General features: G+C 53.7%; 2 protein-coding genes across 4 annotated transcripts in view; both read left to right on the top strand.

The window, feature by feature from the left end:
• The window catches only part of SCN4A (sodium voltage-gated channel alpha subunit 4), a 50,644-nt gene extending 46,630 nt beyond the window's left edge, over window positions 1-4,014 (top strand). Inside the window, exons 24-25 of the mRNA XM_017882872.1 lie at window positions 366-636; window positions 1,443-4,014. Coding sequence (XP_017738361.1) covers window positions 366-636; window positions 1,443-2,665 — 1,494 coding nt within the window. The 3' untranslated portion in view covers window positions 2,666-4,014. The remainder of the gene's footprint in view (window positions 1-365; window positions 637-1,442) is intronic.
• Window positions 4,015-10,059: 6,045 nt separating this feature from the next.
• Window positions 10,060-13,653, top strand: CD79B (CD79b molecule). Of its 3 annotated transcripts, none has more exons than XM_017882873.1 (6): window positions 10,060-10,217; window positions 11,005-11,058; window positions 11,993-12,307; window positions 12,495-12,613; window positions 12,918-12,959; window positions 13,069-13,653. In XM_017882873.1, exons 1-6 carry the CDS (start codon window positions 10,151-10,153, stop codon window positions 13,165-13,167), a joined length of 696 nt encoding a protein of 231 aa, XP_017738362.1. In that variant the 5' UTR covers window positions 10,060-10,150; the 3' UTR covers window positions 13,168-13,653. The 3 variants fall into 3 exon arrangements, with proteins under 3 accessions (XP_017738362.1, XP_017738363.1, XP_017738364.1); XM_017882874.1 differs by having other exon boundaries at window positions 11,008-11,058; XM_017882875.1 differs by lacking the exon at window positions 11,005-11,058.
• Window positions 13,654-22,884: the final 9,231 nt, after the last annotated feature.

The raw sequence follows: 22,884 nt of genomic DNA on the forward strand, positions 1-22,884 counted from the left end.
AAGGAGGAGGATGTCCAGACACCCTTCCCAGGAGCAATGACTTTGGGAGAAAGGGGAGGAGCATCTGGAGGACCTTGCAGGGGGTCCCCAGGGGAGGAGGAGGGACCATTAACCCCGTAAAATGACCTGGTCCCAGACCTGTCATGATCGGATGGGTCACCCTTCCTCCCCTGGCTGATTCCACCACAACCCCCAATATCTCCTCTCTCCCTCTCTCTCTCTCTCTCTCTCTCTCTCCCTCTGTCTCTCTCTCTCTCCATCATCTCTGTCATGCTGTGGTGCCATACTGTGTCTCCTGCCTGTCCATGTCCTGTCTGGGCCTGGCCACCCCGACTCCCCCACATCCACTCCCACCCATGCTGCAGAACAAGATCCAGGGCATGGTGTATGACCTCGTGACAAAGCAGGCCTTCGACATCACCATCATGATCCTCATCTGCCTCAACATGGTCACCATGATGGTGGAGACAGACGACCAGAGCCAGCTCAAGGTGGACATCCTGTACAACATCAACATGATCTTCATCATCATCTTCACAGGGGAGTGTGTGCTCAAGATGCTCGCCCTGCGCCAGTACTACTTCACTGTCGGCTGGAACATCTTCGACTTCGTGGTCGTCATCCTGTCCATTGTGGGTGAGTGGGGCAGGCTGGGCCGGCAGGGCAGCACTGAGCTGAGGCACTCGGGAAGATCCATCCTCATGTGCACATACCTGCCCCTGCACCCTCACACGCTCACCCAGACACACGCCTGTGCATGCTTGCCATTCACTCTCAATGCTCAAAGGTACACGGGTGTGTGCACAGGCAGATCATTACCCATGCATACATGGATGCACCTCCAGACACACGACTGATCAGAACACGTACATTCTGGTGCCTACATACTGAGCGAAAAGTGTAAAAGATGGTTCCATGTCTGTGTGCACTTCTTGCGAGTACTTATGATAGAAACTAGCTGCCATTTATTATCAACTGTGCTGTGCGCTTGACAGGCGTTATCTCAACTGTGGTTCATAACAATGTCTTGATCAGGAACGGTTGTTCCCACTTTACAGGTAAGGAAATTGAGGCACAAACAAGTGAAGTGGCATACCCAGAGTCACACAGCTGTTCTCTCTCCCTCTCTCTCTCTCTGTCTCTCTGTCTGTGTCTCTTTCACACACACACACACACCAGTGGCATTTGCAAACAGACTTGGGAATGGACCTTACCCTCCCCTGCTTCAGGGTATCCCACCTCTAGTTCCATCAAGACAAAGCTGCAGCTCCTGGCCCCAAGACCCATGGGAGAGCCCAGCCTCACCTGTCAGTCATCTGGGCTGCATTCTGAGACTTGAGCAGAGTACACCAGGACGGGCCCCCTGAGCCCCGCATGCTCCCCACACCCTGTGCCGGTTCCCCCCGCCCAGTGGCAGTGTCCTCACTAGCTCCTCCCTGCAGGCCTTGCACTCTCCGACCTGATCCAGAAGTACTTCGTGTCACCCACGCTGTTCCGTGTGATCCGCCTGGCGCGGATCGGGCGTGTCCTGCGACTGATCCGCGGGGCCAAGGGCATCCGGACGCTGCTGTTCGCCCTCATGATGTCGCTGCCTGCCCTTTTCAACATCGGCCTCCTCCTCTTCCTGGTCATGTTCATCTACTCCATCTTTGGCATGTCCAACTTTGCCTATGTCAAGAAGGAGTCGGGCATCGATGATATGTTCAACTTCGAGACCTTCGGCAACAGCATCATCTGCCTGTTTGAGATCACCACGTCGGCTGGCTGGGACGGGCTCCTCAACCCCATCCTCAACAGCGGGCCCCCAGACTGTGACCCCAACCTGGAGAACCCGGGCACCAGTGTCAAGGGTGACTGCGGCAACCCCTCCATCGGCATCTGCTTCTTCTGCAGCTACATCATCATCTCCTTCCTCATCGTGGTCAACATGTACATCGCCATCATCTTGGAAAACTTCAACGTGGCCACAGAGGAGAGCAGCGAGCCCCTTGGTGAGGATGACTTTGAGATGTTCTACGAGACATGGGAGAAGTTCGACCCAGATGCCACGCAGTTCATTGCCTACAGCCGCCTCTCGGACTTCGTGGATACCCTGCAGGAACCGTTGAGGATCGCCAAGCCCAACAAGATCAAGCTCATCACGCTGGACCTGCCCATGGTGCCGGGGGACAAGATCCACTGCCTGGACATCCTCTTTGCCCTGACCAAAGAGGTCCTGGGTGACTCTGGGGAAATGGACGCCCTCAAGCAGACCATGGAGGAGAAGTTCATGGCAGCCAACCCCTCCAAGGTGTCCTACGAGCCCATCACCACCACCCTCAAGAGGAAGCACGAGGAGGTGTGCGCCATCAAGATCCAGAGGGCCTACCGCCGGCACCTGCTACAGCGCTCCGTGAAGCAGGCATCCTACATGTACCGCCACAGCCACGATGGCAGCGGGGACAACGCCCCTGAGAAGGAGGGGCTGCTTGCCAACACCATGAGCAAGATGTATGGCCACGAGAACGGGAACAGCAGCTCGCAGAGCCCAGAGGAGAAGGGCGAGGCAGGGGACGCCGTACCCACTATGGGGCTGATGCCCATCAGCCCCTCAGACACTGCCCAGCCTCCCGCCTCTCCCCCGGGGCATATAGTGCGCCCAGGGGTCAAGGAGTCTCTTGTCTAGCAGGCAGCATCGAGGTGGCCCTCTGAATCTCAGCACAGTCCCCAGAGCTCCCCCGTGGTGCCTGCACACAGAGTGAGGGAGGAGGGCTTTGGTTCTGGGACTGTGTCTGGCTCCCTGATGGGGGACAGGATTTGGCCACACTGGGGCTGACACCCAGGCCCGAGCGTCTGCATCTCCAGACCCGAGCGCCTGTGTCTCTAGACCATGGGAAATGGGCATTGCACTCAGGGGCTCCATGCTGGGCCTGAGGCCCCTGCCTCCATGATTTAACCTTCAAGTTGCTCTGACCTCCTCCTGGGCCCTGTCGCCCCCTCTTTTGGCCTGGGGGAGATCAGAACGTTGGAATCTCTGCCCCTCACTTGGGGAGGAGCTGGCCTGCGGTGGAGCGATCAGTTGCTGCCCCATCACCAGAGTCTTAAGGGTCACTGGCCTCTCCCCAGGAAGTGGCTCAGACCCCTCAGCCCCAGCCCAGACAAAGATGTCTTAACCTCAGGGAGTGCAGACACCTAACCCCAGGGCACTGCCAGCCCGCTCCCGCTCTGACTCTGGGGCGCAGCTTTGCCCACCAGGCCAGCTCAGGAATTCCCTGGAAAAGGGAAATGTGACTGGTTCAGAAATAGCTCCTCAAGCCTCAAAACCTGATTGGCCACTGGATCCTGCTGCTTTGGGCTGGGATGGTGACTCCTGAAACCTTTTCCAGGCCACGTCCAGGTCCATAGCTCCCCTGGCTGGCCCCTAGGGGAAGAATAGAAGGAAGGATGCCACTTGGGAATTGTCCTTTTCTAGGAAGCACGGGTGATTCAGGCTGGGTCCTGCCAGCTGGATCGCTGCACATGGCCTGAGCATCCAGACCTGAGCTGGGGTCGGGGACCTGCTGCTCAGTAAGAAGATTCTCGCCCCTTCCCTCTCTCCCTGCCTCATTCCTCCGTAAGCACCACCAGGGCTCCAGGAGCCTCATCCAGCCTCAGATATCTCCCTTCTCATCTCCCCAGGCCTATCTCATTCTCTCTCCTCATTTTTCCCACCTCTCTCCTCAAAGTGATCCTAAGAATGTACAGTTTAGCTCAGGTTAGATATTTTGACCCTGGGGCGTGCAGCAGGGAAGACCCGACTGGCTCAGGCTCAACCTTCCAACGTCCTGTGGCCTGAAAAAGCACTTCTTCTGCACTGCTGTTCTGGGCATGGCAGGGCCAGGCCTCTGCTGGCTCCTGGAGAACAGAGGCTGTGTCCAGAGGAGGAGGGGTGAGAGACCTGCTCAGGCGTCACTGGATTTATTCACTTGTGTATGTACCTGTGGCTGTGTGTCTGCTTGTATGCTTGTAGGCCTGTGTGTATAACCGTGTGTGTGTTCAAGTGCGTGACTGTACATGTGTGTGTGAACCACTGTGTACTGGTGCCTGCATTATGCACGTGTGTCTGGGTATCTTTGTATATATGTGTGTCAGTGTGCCCTGGAGTGTTTCAAGGTCCATGGAGTACGGCTGGTGTGTCGTACTGTGCAGGCCTGTCCCTGGGAGTGTTCCCGTGTCTGGGAGAGTGGACCTGTGGATGAGTGTGAGTGCGTGTGGTAAGGTGTGTACTCAGGGCATTCTGTTGGCCTAAGTGCCTCTTCTTTTTCTTCTTGTTTCTCATGAAAAGTTTGATTCAAATTCAGGAAGCACCAAAACCTTCAAAACAAGACATGTATGTGTGCTTGTGTGTGTGCACACGTGTGTGTGTGCACATCTACATGCCATGTCTATGGGCCAGAGTTGTCTTTATTGTCCACCATGCTCTCTCACCTGCTCCTGGTCCCGCCTGAACAGCCCTCTCTCTCATTCCTGGTGAGCTCCTCTCCTTCCCTTCCTGTTTCTCGTCATCACACCCATGGCCTCAGCCCTGCTCCCCGCCTCCCACCTATGTCTCTCCTATGGAAGGAGGCCTCCACTCCTTCCATCTCTTCCTTCAGAAGTTTTGTCTAATGGGGACAGCCTCCCCTGCCCAGCACCCTGCCCCTCTGCCTTGCCCTCCTGGGCCCTGGGCTGTCACAGCCCCTGGAGCCTCAGAAATCTCTTTGATTGGATATTCTCCTCGGACTGTGTGCAGGTTGCAGAGGAAGAGTATGATAAGCCGGGTCCAGCCTCTCCCTGCCTGTGGCCCCTCCCCTACACACAGACGCCCATTCCTGCCCGGTCCAGTGGGGAACAGGTCCCACACCAGGCCAGCAGGCGGGCTCCTTTGTACAGTTCTTACAATAAACCCTCCCTGGTGCCTCTGGTGTGTGGTTTCTCCCTTCTGCTTGTCAGTGTGTGGATGTGGGTGGGGGCTGAGAGCAGTGAGAAGCAGAAAGGGTCGGCAGGGATTGGAGCCAAACACGGAAGACACGGGAGCTTCTCAGGGGGCCAGGCAGGATAAGGAGGCCCCAGCTCCCCGCTCTGGCCCAGTCCAGCTCTCTCCTGCCTCCTTACAAAAGCCCCTTAGCTGGAATCCAAGAGACCAGATAAGATCAGGGGTCAAGACCTGGCTCCCACAACAGGCAGCACCATACTCCCTCTCTTCCGGGTGATCCACGTTGGAACTCTGTGTCCCCAGCTCTTCCTCTCCAGAGGCCCCTTCACTTCTTTGCCCCTCTAAGAGGCCTCAAGGTGCCTGTGGGGCACACAGCACAGCCTCTCCCTCTCCCCAGAGGCACTGACCCCAGGACTGACTTCTGACCCCAGATAGCCCAGGGTCACATGGACCTGTGACTAAGAATATTCTTATGCAGCACGTTTAGCCCAGAGAGTGAAATATAATCTGGTATGTAATTTTCTTTTTCTTTCTTTCTTTTTTTTTGAGATAGGGTCTCACTCTGTCACCCAAACTGGAGTGCAGTGGTGCAATCATGGCTCACTGCAGTTTTGAACTCCAGGGCTCAAGCAATCATCCCACCTCAGCCTCCTGACTAAACCTGGGACTACAGGCACATGCCACCACATCTGGATGGTTTTTTACAGATATGGGATCTTGCTATGTTGCCCAGGCTTGTCTCAACCTCCTAGCCTCAAGTGATCCTCCTGCCTCGGTCTCCCAAGGTGCTGGGATTACAGGCACGAGCCACTGCACCCAGCCTGTAATTTTATTTTCTGTAACAACTTCTGACTCCCAGGGCTGTATTCTTCCAGATAAGTAAGTACTTAATTCTTCCCAGGATTTCTGTACCCTCTCTTCCTGGGTCCTGAGGTAATATAGCACTGGTGTAGGGGATGAGGAGGGGCCCTCAGGCTGCCTGACTGTGTCCTTCCATTGTCTCTGCGGCACCTTCCACCTTGCAGCTCTCTGTGCATGCAGTGGGGAGGGGAGGTGTCGAGAGTCTCTACAGGGTTGTCTAAGTGCCCTCAGGGTGCCGTCTTCCCTCCCTGGAGTGGGAGCTTCTTCTCACTTTTTTTTTATATTTTTTATGTCAATAGTTTTGGGGGAACAGGTAGTTTTTTTGGTTATCTGGATAATTAGTGGTGATTTCTGAGATTTGAGTGCACCTGTCAGCTGACCAGTGTACACTATACCCAATATGTAGTCTTTTATCTCACACCCCTCCCTCAACGTTCCCCACTGAATTCTCAAAGTCCATTATATCATTCTTGTGCCTTTGCATCCTCATAGCTTAGCTCCCACTTACAAGTGAGAACATACGATATCTGGTTTTCCATTCCTGAGTTACTTTACTTAGAATAATGGCCTACAGCTCCATCCAGGTTGTTGCAAAAAGATGTTATTTCGCTCCTTTTTATGGCTAAGTCGTATTCCATAAAGAGGTGTATATATACCACATTTTCTTTATCCACTCACAGGCTGATGGGCACTCAGGTTGGTTCCGCATCTTCGCAATTGTGAATTGTGCGCTAAAAGCATGCGTGTGCGTGTGCCTTTTAGAAAATCAAAATCGTGTCAAGTATCTTCTCCAACCACAGTGGAATAAAACTAGAAATCCACTCAAAATTATACAAATATATGGAAATTTATCTGTTCTTGAATGATTTGGGGGTTACCAATGAAATCAAGACGGAAATTTTAAAATTCTTTGAAATGCATGATGATAATGACAAAACTTCTCAAAACCTCTGTGATACGGCAAAAGCGGTGGTAAGAGGAAAGTTCAAAGCATTAAATGCCTACATCAAAAATTCTGAAAGGGCACAAATAGACAACATAAGGTCATGCCTCAAGGTACCAGAGAAACAAGAACAAATTAAACCCAAACCCAGCAGAAGAGAAGAAATGACAAAAATCAAGCAGAACCAAATGAAATTGAAACAAACAACACAAAAGATCAATTAAAACAAAAAGGTGGGTCGGGCGCAGTGGCTCACGCCTGTAATCCCAGCACTTTTGAGAGGCCAAGGCAGGCAGATCATGAAGTCAGGAGTTCAAGACCATCCTGGCCAACATGGTGAAATCCTGTCTCTACTAAAAATACAAAAATTAGCTGGGTGCAGTAGCGCATGCCTGTAGTCCCAGCTACTTGGGAGGCTGAGGCAGAAGAATTACTTGAACCCGGGAGGCCGAGGTTGCAATGAGCTGAGATCACGCCACTGCACTCTAGCCTGGGCAACAGAGCAAGATCTTGTCTCAGAAAAATCCCAGAAAACAACAGCAAAAAAACGCACTATTGGGCTTATTTCTATTTTACGCAAATGAGGAACCTTGGCTACTGAGAGGTTAAGAATGGGTGTTGCCTCATGGGTGCTGTTGGCATGTGGGGCAGGGACCTCTGCTTTGCCAGCCAATGCCCCTCCCACCCTTGGGCACCCAGCGGTCATCGAGACCAGCACGATTGTCCTGGGGCATGTGCAGATGCTCCCTCCGTGGGGGCAGGCAGAGCCACTCCTAGTTGAGAGCCACTGGTAACCTGAGGAGGTTTCCTGACTGCCACACTGCTGGATCAGGACTCAAACCCACGTCCTTCTTAGCAGGTCTCTTCCTGCTAAGTCACAGCAGCCCAGCAGACCCAGGACACCTGGGCTGGAGAAGGAGGCAGGGGTCTGAGCTCTTCTTTCTCTGAGATTCTTCCCCTCCCAGCATCCTAAGCTGCCTTCTCGCTTCCCCAACCCCTGAGCCTCTTGTCCCATCCCCCGACCCCGGCCCCCATTCCTTATTTTGATGTTGCCTTCCTGGAAAGGGAGGTGTCGTCAGATGTCAGAATGTGAAGCCCGGGGCAGCCGAGGGCAGAGGCGGGGGTAGGCTTGCGAGGCCTCCTGTTCTGGGAAGAAAAGGGTATCATGAGCCCAAGATGGGGCTCAGGACTGTTGTCACCAGTGAGGGAACAGCACGGCGCAAAATGTGACAAATAACCCTGCAGGCGGTGGGGCCCCCGCTGCCTCCGCCCCTTCTGAAAACAGATCCCTGCCCGGCATGAATGGGAATGAAGCCCAAAGGCCACATCTGCATTCCTGTCCACGGGATGTGTGTGAGTCTTCCCTCCCTGGAGTCGGAGCTTCTTCTCACTGGTTTTTTAAAATTTTTTGTTTCAGTAGTTTTTGGGGTACAGGGAGTTTTTTTGGTTACCTGGATAAGTTCTTTAGTGGTGATTTCTGAGATTTTAGTGCACCTGTCACCTGAGGATGGATGCCAACTGCCCCCCACCAACCTCTGTGCCCCCTACAGTCCCCTGGGCCCTAGGACCAGTTCCTGAGTAGGCCCCACACCACAGGGCCCAGGCAACACACTTGTGTAAGCATGCACACACACACACACATCCCACAAACACATGTGCCCCAAGCCTTTCCCAGTTATACCCCTGACTTTGGGGAGACACTAGCCCCAAAGTTAACGAAGGACTCTGTCATCAGGGGCTCGGGAAGAGTATTTCGCAAACCAAGAGACTCCCAGATTTTGCCTCACTCCCCCCGGGTCAGTCCCTCTCCAACCACCCTCACTGGCACGGGGGCCCATGGTCCCCAAGCTGACCTCAGGTGATGTTTATATTTCTGAGCTGTTTATTCCATGAACTGAACATCTGACACCTTTTCAGAGAAATGTTTTTTCATTTGGAACATCTGGAAACAAGCAAGAACATCTGGGACTGCCCAGAACGGGCTGTTCCTCGGATGAAACCTTAACCCTCCTGCCCCTGATTTCCGTGGCTCAGGTCCTGGCCTGCACCCTTTGAGAGTGGCCCCCACCTTGTCAGGTCTGAGGCCTAGGCCAAGATCTAAGGAGGGATCACCCAGACCCTCTGCCTTCCAACCACGGCATGGGAGGTGGGTCTGCTTCTCCCTAAATCCAGACTTGCCCCAGCACAAACTGCAAAATGGAGGGTCATGAGGAGAGTGAGATGTGGACAGAGGGCACTGACAATTTAGCAACTCTTCCTCTCCTGGGGGTCGAGGATGAGAGACAAAAAAGAAGCTGCCAGGAAACATGAAACTCAAAGAGGGCTCAGCTGCAGGGCTGAGGTCTGCAAGCATGCTGTGTCCAGTTGTGCAGGTTGTGCCCTGCACAAGGGCATCTCTGAAGGGGCTGCATTGGACCCAGGGGCAGGGACCCAAAGGTGAGCTTCTTTCAGTTCCTGAGCACTGTGGCTCCATCTAGCACCCTGCGGACAGGCAGGATACAGCTGGAGGACCTGATGCCTCCCCAACACCAGTTCCTGTTCCCTGCCCAAGACTCCCTGGACCTGTGACAACAATTCAACGAACTCAGAGTCCCACAGTTAAGAACTCCCTGAAGAAGCCCCCAATGGCTGTGTGGTGGATTTTCGCAAAGCTGTCTCCACCTACATCCACCCTCTTCGGCAGCCCCTCCAGACTCTTTCGCAGCATGAGGAAGGGAGGCCTCTTGCCAAGGCCTGGACTGAATCTTCTCCCAGTGGCTGCCACACTTGGCCTGCTCTTGCTGCAGAACCTCTGTGGCTCCCATCCTCCACAGGGTCAACTTCCAATATGGCTGCCTGCACTCCAGCCAAGAGGCTCTGCTCTGGGCCCCTCCAAGTGCCTGACCTGGTCTGTGGCTGCCCTGTCCTTCCTCAGTGCTCCTCTTTCCACTGGGTGAGGGATAGATCAGGGCAGAGGAGCTAAGTTCAGGTTCATTCACAGGACAGGTGCCTATTTCACTCATGGCCCGGGAATAAAGACTTGCCAGGCTCAGCCCTTTGGGGAGCTGGCGGACAGCAGAGGGGAGGCTGGCTGGCCCAGGGAATGACCACCGGTGGGGCAAGCACAGACAGAGGGGAGCACAGGCTGCCCCCAGAAGACTGAGAGGCCCTCAGAGGCATCCGCAGAGCACCCCAGCTGTCCTGTCCAAGCTGGGCAACCGCCAAACCTTAGCGGCCCAGCTGACAAAAGCCCGCCCTCCCCCAGGGTCCCCGGAGAGTTGGTGCCTCCCCCGGGTCCCAATTTGCATGGCAGGAAGGGGCCTGGTGAGGAAGAGGTGGGGAGGGGACAGGCTACAGCCGGTGCAGTTACACGTTTTCCTCCAAGGAGCCTCAGACGTTGTCACGGGTTTGGGGTCAGGGACGGAGTGGTGACCATGGCCGGGCTGGCGTTGTCTCCTGTGTCCAGCCACTGGCTGGTGGCGTTGCTGCTGCTGCTCTCAGGTACAACACCCAGGACGAGGCCTGCGGGGTTTGGTCTGGGCCCTGCGGTTCAGCCTCCTGCTTGCTCCACCCTCCTCCTCTGTCTCTCTCCTTTTACCGCCTGTCTCCTTCTCATGGCCCTGGAGCCTGGGTCTGTGGGTGTCAGCTGCACGTGGTGATGGGCTCAGGAGTCTGTGGCCCCAGTCCCTCTCCTGCCTGGAGGGCGTCAGGCTGAGCTGGGCATGAGGAGCAAACCAGAGTTAGCAGCCAGGATGGTGGAAGCACTAGGCTCAGGAGGAAGAGAGGCTGAGGACACTGCCTGGGGATCTGGAGGGGAGAGGCTGTCCCAACTGAACCCTGGAAGATGCGAGATCCAAATGTGGTCCCCTCCTCTGGGAGATGAAAGTACCTCCGGGCTGTGACTTTCTTCCTGTCTCTCTTTAAAAAAAAAAAATAGAGACAGGGTGTCCCTATGTTGCCCAGGCTGTTCTCAAACTCCTAGCCTCAAGCGATCCTCCTGTCTCAGCCTCTCAAAATGCTGAGATTTCCCTGTCCCTCTTGTCTCATTCAGATGCCTGCTCAAAGCCACCCTGAGGGTCAAAGGCAGAAAGGGGGCTGGGGGTGGGGCTTCCAGTACCCCCACCCCATGCCTGTCTCCCAAGTACAGGGGGCAGGAAGGACCGAGGGGTCTTGAAGCTGCTGTCATGGAAGGAGGAAGTAGCTCCGGGAACATAGAGGGTGTGCAGGGGTGGGGCAGCCCAGGCCAGAGGAGGCCCTGACCTGGCCCCGCCCACTTCCTCCCACCCAGCAGCTGAGCCAGTGCCAGCAACCAAATCAGAGGACCTGTACCCGAATCCCAAAGGTCAGTAGCCTCACCTGCCGCTTCTGAGGGCAAGTTGTGTCCGACTATGTCCCGTGTCCAACTATGGTCCCCGTCCTGGGGGCGGCCCCGCTTCCCACCCTTGCCTGATCTCCCCATCCAGGATTCCCATCCCCAGGCCTCCTTAGGATCTCCTCTGAGCGCCACCCCCAGCCCACTGTCACCTTCATCAGACACATGCTCTCCAGCCTTGGCCACTGAAGGGCTGGGCTAAACTCTGAGTCACAACAGAGAAGCCTGAAGGTTCCTCTAGGACTCAGGCCCAGGGCCTGTCTAGCTGGGGATCTGGCTGAGCCTCGGGTGAGCCCTCCAGGGCAGGGTCACTATGTGAGGGGCTCAGGGATTCCCAGGGAGTGCTCGCTAAGAACAAGGCAGTAGAAGCTGGAAAGAGGCGTTCTGGAACAAGAAGTGGTCCCAGTCCCTGCAGGAGGGAACAGGAGGATGATGGAGGGAAGTCAGGCAGGGAGGGGGTTGACTGAGGAAGGTCTCAGTTGACAGGCTAGGAATTTGGCCTTTATCCCCAGAGGAACGGGGGAGACTGAGGATTTCAGGCCAGTGCAGGGCAGCACAGTGAAGGGAGGGGCCAGGCCTGTGGGCCTCCAGGTCCTGGGGGTGTGGCCTGGGTCAGGCTGTTGTAATGGGCATGGGAAGGAATGGCAAGGTCCCAGAGCTCTTCTAAAGGAAAATCGAAGGGGAGGTGGGGCAGTCGGGAAGGGCCGGAGTCTGAGAGCTTGGCCATGGCTTCTCACGTGGCTCTGCTTCCTAACTCCAACCTCGGCCTCCTGCCTGACCCACACCCTGAGAAGCAAGGACTAAGCCCAGGGAGTCTGTGCCAGCCAGGGCGGGGACCTGCTGCTGGAGCTGGCAGTCAGGAAGATGCCAAGTGGAATGCTGAGCCTGGCCTTGGCACCCACAGGTAGTGCTTGTTCTCGGATCTGGCAGAGCCCACGTTTCATAGCCAGGAAACGGGGCTTCACGGTGAAAATGCACTGCTACGTGACCAACAGCACCTTCAGCATCGTGAGCTGGCTCCGGAAGCGGGAGATGGACAAGAAGCCCCAACAGGTGAACCTGGAACAGGGCCACATGCATCAGACCCAAAACAGCTCTGTCAGCACCCTCATCATCCAAGACATCCGGTTTGAGGACAACGGCATCTACTTCTGTCAGCAGGAGTGCAGCAAGACTTCGGAGGTCTACCTGGGCTGCGGCACGGAGCTGCGAGTCATGGGTGTGTGCCGGGTGGCTGGGACGCTCCTGTAGCTGTCCACCCCCACCCTAGCCCGGCCTGCCTCTTGTGGAGATGGCCGTAGCCCTAGAGCACTCAGGAGAGCTGCTGGGACCTGAAGGAGCTGCCCTTGCAGGCCTAAAAGGTGGACTGTGGCCCAGGCTCACAACCCCACCCCTGGTCCCTGTAGGGTTCAGCACCTTGGCACAGCTGAAGCAGAGGAACACGCTGAAGGATGGCATCATCATGATCCAGACACTGCTGATCATCCTCTTCATCATCGTGCCCATCTTCCTGCTGCTGGACAAGGTGATCGGGGACGGGGGAAGCCTTGGGGGACCGCAGAGGAGGCCACTGCATAGGCCAGGCATATGCAGGGTCTCCATCTCCCCAGCTCTCGTTGTGGCCTTCTTGGCCCAGTCTGTCCCCAGAGCAGGCCCACTGGCTCACCTATTCAATCATTCCTTCCTTCCTTCATTCATTCAGCTGTTCTTGCAGAATGCACCTCACTCCTGACCCCTTACCCTTCTCCCTGGCCCTCCCCAGCCTGGCCCAGCAGAGGATAGGGCTGGGGGAAACTAACACTCTGATCTCCATCCCTCTCTGCCCCCAGGATGACAGCAAGGCCGGCACGGAGGAAGATCACACCTACGAGGTAAGGAGCGGGGCAGGCCCAGCAGCTCTGAGTCCTCGGGGTCAGTGGCCACTATCTGCTGGTGTGGTTGGGGTGTGGCCCCGGCCTGAGATCCACTTAATGTCTCCAGGGCCTGGACATTGACCAGACGGCCACCTACGAAGACATAGTGACGCTGCGGACAGGGGAAGTGAAGTGGTCTGTGGGTGAGCACCCAGGTCAGGAGTGAGAGCCAGGACCTCCCCATGGCCTGGGTGCAGGCTCCTCGGCCTCAGTGACTGCTTCGGAGCTGCCTGGCTCATGGCCCAACCCCTTTCCTGGACCCCCAGCCGGCCTCTGAAGCTGGCCCACCAGAGCTGCCACTCATCTCCAGCCCCTGGTCCCCAGCTCTTGCCAAAGGGCCTGGAGTAGAAGGACAACTGGGTAGCAACTTGGAGGAGTTCTCTGGGGATGGATGGGACCCGGCCTTCTGGGGGCGCTGTGAGGGGTCCATCCCCACGCACGGGATTGGGGAGGCAGAGACTGGTCCAGAACCCGCAAATGGACTCGGAGGCAAGGGCCTCCCAGCAGAGCTTGGGAAGGGCCGTGGACCCAGCAGGGCCCCAGAAGAGCCACAGGAACATCATTCCTCTCCCACAACCGCTCCCACCCCAGGGAGGCCCTGGCCTCCAGTGCCTTTCCCCGCGGAATAAACAGTGTGTCCTGAGAAACCACACGCAGGCTCATAGCATCTTATGGGTTTGGGGTGGATAGGAACATCTATGTGGGTACTTCTGTTGTTTGAATGTGGCACCTGTGAGCCCTCGAGGGTGTGGGAAAGGTGACTGCTACCCCTTCTCTCTGAAGACCCAGTTGGAGCCTGTGGTCACATCCACCCTTTCTTCCCCCTGGAACAGGGCTGCATGCCAGGCCCTAGCTGGACCCAGAGCAGCTGGCCAATGACTGGGCCTGTCCTTCCCCTCAGCAGGGACGCCCTCATCCCGCACTCCATTCAGCCAAAAAGCAGCAATTGAGTCCCGCTCTGCCTCCACCTACAGGAATCCCTCCCAAAGCACCCGGGTCCCCGTCCAAGCCCTATTCAGACCAGCCTAGAAGCAGCGACTTAGCTACTGCCTTGTACTACTCACACTGGCCTTGGTTCTCCAGTCAAACTGGAAGCTCCCTGAGGGTAGAGGTTTCCCTGCCTCTACAACAACCCCACCCCCACCTCCCAGGACGCCTAGGAAAGCTTGATGCAAAGCCATCAAGAGTGAGATCCTGAAGAGTGGAGCTTTGTATGGTGGAGCTTTGGGGCTCTTTGCCAGGAGACCCCTTCAGACTTTCACAGCATCGGAGGTCTGCTATGACCCCAAGGTCCTCAACAATGGTCCCTAGGGCCCTCCAGCCCACCAGCTGTGGGAGGTACTGGGAACAGCTCCCAGTTGGGAGGCCAAGTGCAATCAACCTGAGTGTGCAAAGCCTCCCTCCCAAGTCAGGCTGTGCTCCACTTCCTGTTGACCCTGGAGGGAATCCTTCGAGGCCTCTCTGCTATTCCTGCTCTGAATTCCGGCAAGGGAGCCCCTATGCTGTGGCAGCTGCCAGTTTAACTGGGGAATCAAGACCAGCACATGGGAACTAGTGAGAGAAGTGCCTAGTTTCACCAAATTCCCTCTGGAATTCCAGGAGGGGCAGGTGGGTAAGGCCCCACACCTGCGGTTTCAGGTAAATCTCTCCACCACCCTGCACCAGGCTGGGCCAAGCCAGGCGGCCCCTGCGTTTTCCTAGTCTCTGGGCTGCTGGAGGGAACTGGGTTGTTTTGGCATCAGCCTCTATTGAGCCGGAGCCCTTCCTTTCCTGCTGCTTTGCATAGTGGCACTAATTCCGTCCTCCTACCTCCACCAGGGACCTAGGCAGCGGGGTAGATGGTGGGAGGAGGCTTCACTTCTCCCCTAAGCAGGGTCTCCACCTGCTTGAGGCTGTCCTGGGTGGGGGAGGCCTTGGCTTTACCTAAAGACTTTTTAACACCTTTGAACAACTCAGTTTCCCTTAGACTTTGAAGTTCTTGTTTTATGTATTTATTTATTTATTGCTGACTTATTTATTTATTTGTAGACGGAGTCTCACTCTGTTGCCTAGGCTGGAGTGCAGTGGCGCCATCTCAGCTCACTGCAACCTCCGTCTCCTGAGTTCAAGCAATTCTCTTGCCTCAGCCTCCCAAGCAGCTGGGATTACAGGTGTACACCACCATGCTCGGCTAATTTTTATATTTTTAGTAGAGACGAGATTTCACCATGTTGGCCAGGCTGGTCTAAAACTCCTGACCTCAAGTGATCCGTCCGCCTCGGCCACCCAAAGTGCTGGGATTACAGGCGTGAGCCACCGCACCCGGCCCGAAGTTCTTGTTAACAGAGAATCATTTGAGCATAGACCTTGGCCCCTCCACCAGACACCCCCCAAAGGGCTTGACTTCATGGGTTATAATGTAGGAGCCCTCCCTGGTCTGTTTTTCTGTTTTAAGGGCTTACACTCTGGGGGATATCATGTCTGTCTTGTGCACCCCCAGAACTGACATAGGCAATGGAAACATAGCTGGGTACTGATGGTGGAGACAAGAAACATCTCAGGTTGCTTTATCTGCGAAATGGGAATCCTAAAGCCCATCCGAGGGAAAGAATTTGGACTAGACGTTTTGTAAAAAATTATCACAATAAAATTGAGGGCTTACAGGCACAGTGGCTCATGCCTGTAATCCCAGCACTTGGGGGGCCGAGGCGGGCGGATCACCTGAAGTCAGGAGTTCACCTGAAGTCAGGAGTTGGAGACCAGCCTGGCCAACATGGTGAAACCCCATCTCTACTAAAAGCACAAAAATTAGCCGGGCGTGGTGGTGGGCTTCTGTAATCCCAGCTATTTAGGAGGCTGAGGCAGGAGAATCACTCGAACTTGGCAGGCAGAGGTTGCAGTGAGCCGAGATCGTGCCATTGCACTCCAGCCTGGGTGACAAAAGCAAAACTCCATCTCAAGAAAAAAAAATCGAGTTTGTTTCCTTTGGGTGTACAGAATTTTAGCAAATGTACAGATTTGTATCACAACCACCACAATCAGAACACAGAATATGAACCAAAAGCTTTTATTGGGCCCAACACATACATATGGAGCCCCTCTTAAATGCAAGAAAACTGGATTGAACACCTACATCTTCGTTTACGCTCTGCCTGATGTACCTGCAAGAGGATCGCACTATCTGATTTTTACAAACAAGGAAATCAAGGCCCAGGGAAATTACCATAAGTGGCCAAAATCACACATAGACCTTCTGGCTCCGAGTCCAGCCTTCTCCCCACTACATCACGGCCGCCTCTCTTGAAGGGCGTTGCAGCAATAAGACCCTGAACCAAAGGAGAAGGAAAAGGAGGGAATCCGGGGACAACTTTGGCTATCTTCAAATGTTTGTGTATTGAAGGGGGATTTGATTTTCCTGTGATTCACAAGGTTCGAGGCCCCAAAGGCCCCACTCCTTCTTGCCAGATCCTAGTAGGAGACCTCTGAGCACCCTCAAGGAGAAGCCACTGTGCCATCCCTCCAGGACCCCAGCTCTGCAGCTGCCCCCTCTGCCTGCCCCCTCCCCAGAACACAGCTCCGAGGCCCCTGGTGGGCACATGCCCCACTGCCTACTGGGGGAATCCAGCCAGCTCCCCAGGGACCCTGGTTGAAGCACAGGCTGGTTCCTCCTCCATTCTAGCTTGACTTCCTGCCCTCTTGCTGCAGGTGCTGCTAGGGTTGGCGTGATCTGACCCGAGGTTTTGGGTGTTTTTCCAGCAGAATCAGAGGCAAGAGAAAAACAAAACAAAACGCAAAAAACTGTGGCTATTTGGGTGCTGTTTGGGTGACAAGAACAGTGAGTGTTCATCCCTTAGTAGGTGTCTGGCCTGGCTGAGGCTTCTCTGAGGGGCCTCTAAAGCCATCTCAGGGTGGGGTGCAGTGGCTCACGCCTGTAATCCTAGCACCATGGGAGGCCGAGGCAGGTGGATCACATGATGTCAGGAGTTCAAGACTAGCCTAGCCAACATGGTGAAACCCTATCTCTACTAAAAATACAAAAATTAGGCCCAGTGCGGTGGCTCACGCCTGTAATCCCAGCATTTTGGGAGGCCGAGGCGGACAGATCACCAGAGGTTGGGAGTTCAAGACCAGCCTGACCAACATAAAGAAACCCCATCTGTACTAAAAACACAGAATTAGCCAGGCATAGTGGTGAATGCCTGTAATCCTAGCTACTTGGGAGGCTGAGGCAGAAGAATCTCTTGAACCTGCCGGATATTGCGGTGAGCCGAGATCACGCCATTGCACTCCAGCCTGGGCAACAAGAGACAAACTCCATTTTAAAAAAAAAGCAAACAAACAAAAAACAAAAATCAACCAGGCGTGGTAGTGCATGCCTGTAATCCCAGCTACTGGGGAGGCTGAAGCAGGAGAATCACTTGAACCTAGGAAGGGGAGGTTGCAGTGAGCCGAGATCCGAGATCATGCCACTGCATTCCAGACTAGGCAACAGAGTGAGACTCTGTCTCAACAACAACAACAACAACAACAAAAAGCCATCTCAGAACATGGTATTTGGGATCCCTGTCTGCTCTCTTTGGTTCACCTCAAGAAGTGGGTTCAGAGCCCACATCTGCAACATTCCTGGGTGTGTCTTAGGTCTGCAAGCTGCTCCTGATATGTCATCTTCCAGTCCTGCCATTGACTCAGCTGCAAACCACCACAAACCCTCCACTTGGGATACCCACCTCTCCCACCCAAAAGCCTTTACTTGGAAACAGGTGACTACGGAGGACAAAAATAATGAGCATTATCTCCTGACTTAAATCAGAGTGTAGTTTGTTAAAACACACTTAGACTGATCCTAATATAATTTTCAATTTTTTAAAAAAGGCATTCCACCTCCAGATCTAATACCACTTTCCCCACGTGGCAGGAGGGGAATACAGAAGTTCATGTAAGTTGTGAGTCCGTATAGAACATTCCTGGGAGCTTGGACACTCTGCTTTTCACCTTTTACATTTGATTTTGTTCATGTATGTATTGTCATACAATCAAGTTCCCGTCCTTGTTATTTTCTTTATTATTATTATTATGTTTTTTGTTTTTTGTTTTTTTTTTTTTTGAGACAGAGTTTCATTCTTGCTGCACAGGTTGGAGTGCAATGGCACAATCTTGGCTCATTGTAACCTCCACCTCCTGGGTTCAAGCAATTTTCCTGCCTCAGCCTCTCAAGTAGCTGGGATTACAGGCGCCCACTGTCAGGCTCAGCTAATTTTTGTACTTTTGGGAGAGACAGAGTTTCACCACATTGGCCAGGCTGGTCTCCAGCTCCTGACCTCAGGTGATCCACCCACCTCGGCCTCCCAAATTGCTGGGATTACAGGCATGAGCCATGGTGCCCTTCCCTGTCCTGTCATTTTAAAATGATTATACCAGCCAGAGGATGTCCAGACACAGCATGGGCGACCTGGCCATGCCCAGCCCGGTGGACATTTGAGTTCTTTGCTTGGCACTGTCCTCTCATGCTCTGGGTCCACTCAGTAGATGCTTATTGAATTCCTGGGCCTGGGGCTGTGCCAGCTGCCTCGTCCCGTCACCTTCCAGCTTGTTCTCTCCTTCCATATCTTGCCTATTTACCTAAAGGGAATGTTTCCAATTTGAAATTTCTATTTTACCATTATACTACCAACATATATATATATACCTGGCCGGGCACGGTCGCTCATGCCTGTAATCCCAGCACTTTCGGAGGCCAAGGCGGGTGGATCACCTGAGGTCAGGAGTCCAGGCCAGCCTGACCAACATGGCGAAACCCCGTCTCTACTAAAAATACAGAACTAGTCAGGCATGGTGGAGCATGCCTGTAATCCCAGCTACTTGGGAGGCTGAGGCAGGAGAATCATTTGAACCCAGGAAGTAGAAGTTGCAATGAACCGAGATTGTGCCATTGCACTCCATCCAGCCTGGGCAACAAGAGTAAAATTCCTTCAAAAAATATATATACATATTACAATTTTATATATATATTACATAATGTATTTTTTTACCTTTATATATATACATTACATAATGGTAAAATATTATCTCTGCCCCAAGTAGATTGTTAGCACCAGAAGAGAAAGAATCATGTCTTTTGTTTATCTAGATATGCCCATCTGCCTGGTACAATCTCTGACACGTTATAGGCAACAACTACTTGGGGAATCGGTAAATGCACGAATAGAATGAGTGAATGAATGAATGGACGAAAGGCAGAAATCCAACCTCAGGCCAGGCCTGGTAACTCACACCTATAATCCCAGCACTTTGGGAGGCCGAGGCGGGTGGATCACGAGATCAAGAGATCGAGACCATCCTGGCTAACACAATGAAACCCCATCTCTACTAAAAATACAAAAAATTAGCTGGACACGGTGGCGGGCGCCTGTAGTCCCAGCTACTCCGGAGGCTGAGGCGGGAGAATGACATGAACCCATGCGGGCAGAGCTTGCAGTGAGCCGAGATCGTGCCATTGCACTCCAGCCTGGGTGACAGAGCAAGACTCGTCTCAAAAAAAAAAACAAAAAAACAAAAAAGAAAGAAAGAAATCGAAATCCAGCCTCAAAGAGCATATGGTCTGGTAAGAGGAACAAAATGTCTGCAAATAGCCACAGGACAGGTCAAAGGAAGGAGAGAGGCTATTTCCAGCTGAGGGCACCCCATCAGGAAAGCACCCCAGACTTCCTACAACTACTAGACACATCTCGATGCTTTTCACTTCTCTATCAATGGATTGTCTCCCTGGAGAATCATCCCCAAAGTGAAATTACTTAGCACATCCGGTTAGGTAGATCTTTATGTACTTCTTGGTTGTTCAGAGATCATCAACCAGTGCAAACAATACCCCATCAACACACAACAGTGCCTGCCCCTCTCTTCCCCAAGCCTTCCGAGGCCCTTTCTCCGTACCTGAACGCCCTCCTCTGTGCCTGAACCCCCCGGCCATATCATGTGGCAAGCTTAAGGGTCCAACGAGATACAGGAAGTGAAACACGATGTACACTGAAACGTGCAATACAAATATGCAGCATGATGTGCCTCGGTTCACTAAACCGAGCTACGCTGGGTGGTTGTTTTCTACCACTTTCCTTAATGCCTATGGACACCTCATTCTGCTGCTGAATTCCTTGTGTTCAATTCCCCCCATCTTCATGGAACATCTTCTGTGCAGGGACTTGACCCCTGTCCTGCTAGCTTTGCACTGAGGTAAGCTCTGTCTATGCCTAGTAGTGCCACCATCTTTACCAGATGAGGTTTCTAAAGATCTTGGCATGGAAGGAAAGCCTGAGGGCCTTGGATAGGCATCACTTAGGAACTGGGAGAGCTCCAGGCAAGCCACCTGATCTCTTTGAGCCTCAGTATCCTCACTCACATCCCTATGGCTCAGTAGAGTGCCAAGCACATGGTGGACACGCAGAAGTATTGATCATCTTCCTCACCTCCCCTAGGAGAGCCCTTGGGAATCCCCACATAATATTCCCTGAAGACCTTAAGCCAATGAGCTGAGTAATTGACTCGGTACCACACTCAGAGAAAGGACATTAGAAGCCAAAAGGAGGTAGAGTATGTCCCAGTACGATAACCAGCCTCTGATCTCAAGGAAGAAAGAACAGAGCTGCAGGTGGGAAGTGTGCACCGCAAATCACCAAAGTGGGAGTGGAAGGAGCACCCACCAGTCCCTCAGAGGCCATCCCTAAGACCCGGTGAGTATGGCTTCAAAAAATGTGATTGTCCTCAACCCCACAGTCTTGAACCTAACAGAAGATCTCAAAGCCTGAAAGATACCACTTTAGGATCAACAGCAGATCTGCGACTTTCCACAGCAGGCACACAGAACCCTAGAGTTAGTCAAGGTTGGACATAGGAAGGGCTTCCAAACACACAGAGAAATTCATTAATCCTAGATTATAAAGGGAGGTTCTTTAAAAGAACCAAGATGATTCTGAGATTTATCCTGAGATTTTTTTTCGACACAGAGTCTCACTCTGTCGCCCAGGCTGGAGTGCAGTGGCGCAATCTCGGCTCACGGCACCCTCTGCCTCCCGGGTTCAAGCAATTCTTGTGCCTCAGCCTCCCCAGTAGCTAGAATTACAGGGGCATGCCACCAGGCCTGGCTAATTTTTCTATTTTCAGTAAAGACGGGGTTTCACCATGTTGACCACGCTGGTCTCAAACTCCTGACCTCAGGTGATCCACCTGTCTCGGCCTCCCAAACTGTTGGGATTACAGGCGTGAGCCACCAGGCCCAGCCTATCCTGAGCCTTTTGAGGCTGAAACCAGAGATGCGAAGCCCAGTCTCTCCCCACTGGCCATGCGGAGGCCCTTGTTGGGTAGTCTCTCAGCCTGCAGGAGCCAGGGATCTGGCCCCAAGTGATGCCCCAACAGTGGGCCACTTCCCAGTACTGTCAGGAAAATCCCAAGTCTAATTCAAAGTTGATTTTTTACTAGCAATGAATGATGGACGTGGTCTCCATTGCTCAAGGCCCTGGGAAGATCTAGACTAGAAAAAAGGATCACTGACTTCTACCCACACCTGTGGGCCTCAGTTCTTCCCTCTGGTCCATGGTTGCCGTGGTAACACTTTGTAAAGGTGTTTCCCCAGGGGTCCCTAGAGTCCTCTGAGTCACCATAACTCTGAGGTCAACAGAAGTGGAGAGGTGAGAGGAGACACTCCCCTACCCTGGCTGGTCCCACGTGTTCCTGGCTGTAACCTGTTCTGGGAGCCTCGCCACCCCCGTGTCCATCTACAGAGTTCTGGATTAGTCCCCAGTTCAGGCCCCTGCTATCCTCATTCCTAAGGGAGGCTGGAGACTTCTCCCATGGCCTAAAGTCCACATCTAAGTCCCCAGCACTAGCAAAAGGGCCCTGTCATGGGGTGCTCCCTGCCTCAGTTGACATTGGAGGAACATGGAAGAAGGTAAAATAACTAAATAACTGAGTAGCATCATACTACCTGCTCTAGAGAAAAAAAAAAATTCTTTTTTTCTGAGATGGAGTTCTGCTGTGTTGCCCAGGCTGGAGTGTAGTGGCCGATCTCAGCTCACTGCAAGCTCCACCTCCTGGGTTCAGGCCATTCTTCTGCCTCAGCCTCCTGAGTAACTGGGACTACAGGTGCCTGCCACCACACCCAGCTAATTTTTTGGTATTTTTAGTAGAGACGGAGTTCCACCATATTAGCCAGGATGGTCTTGAACTCCTGACCTCGTGATACACCCGCCTCGGCCTCCCAAAGTGCTGGGATTACAGGCCTGAGCCACCGCCTCCAGCCTGATAGGGCACCTTTCCGCATGATGTGTTCTGAGTTCCAAAGCTGGGGAAGACACTCAAACCTTCAAGAGCTCTTCTAACTTTGAGATTCTCTGATGGTTTCAGGGCTAGGGGAGGAAGCGCTTGTGGTCCGTGTCTGTTCCCGGGATTTCTGTTTCTTGGTTTGTATCTCTGCTGCAGGTCCAAGGAGCTGGGGCAATACCCTGAGTCTGGGTTTTTTGTCCCCAGAGACCTGGGGGAGCCCCCCCACCCCCACCCCCCTCAAGGCTCAGGGAAAGGGGAGAGCAAAGTGTGGGGTTGGTTCCCTCTAGTGGTCAGTGTTAGCACTGCATCCAGCTGCCTCAGGCGGGCCCAGGAGGAGTCAACAAAAGTGGAATTCAGGACTGAATCGTTCCCAGAACCCCCACAATCTATTGGCTGTGCTTGGCCTCTTTTCCCAACACACACATTCACTCTGCTGGGTGAAGGGGAAACGTGGGGAGGAGGAAAGGGATAGGATAGAGAGTGGGATGGGGTCTGTAGGGGTCTCAAGGACTGGCTATCCTGACATCCTTCCCCGCGTTCAGGTTGGCCACCATGGCATGCTGCCAGAGGGCACCCACCTGCTCCTTAAAGA

The sequence above is a fragment of the Rhinopithecus bieti genome, unplaced genomic scaffold (genome assembly GCF_001698545.2).
Source record: "Rhinopithecus bieti isolate Rb0 unplaced genomic scaffold, ASM169854v2 scaffold_12928, whole genome shotgun sequence".
In the NCBI taxonomy this organism is placed as follows: Eukaryota; Metazoa; Chordata; class Mammalia; order Primates; family Cercopithecidae; genus Rhinopithecus; species Rhinopithecus bieti.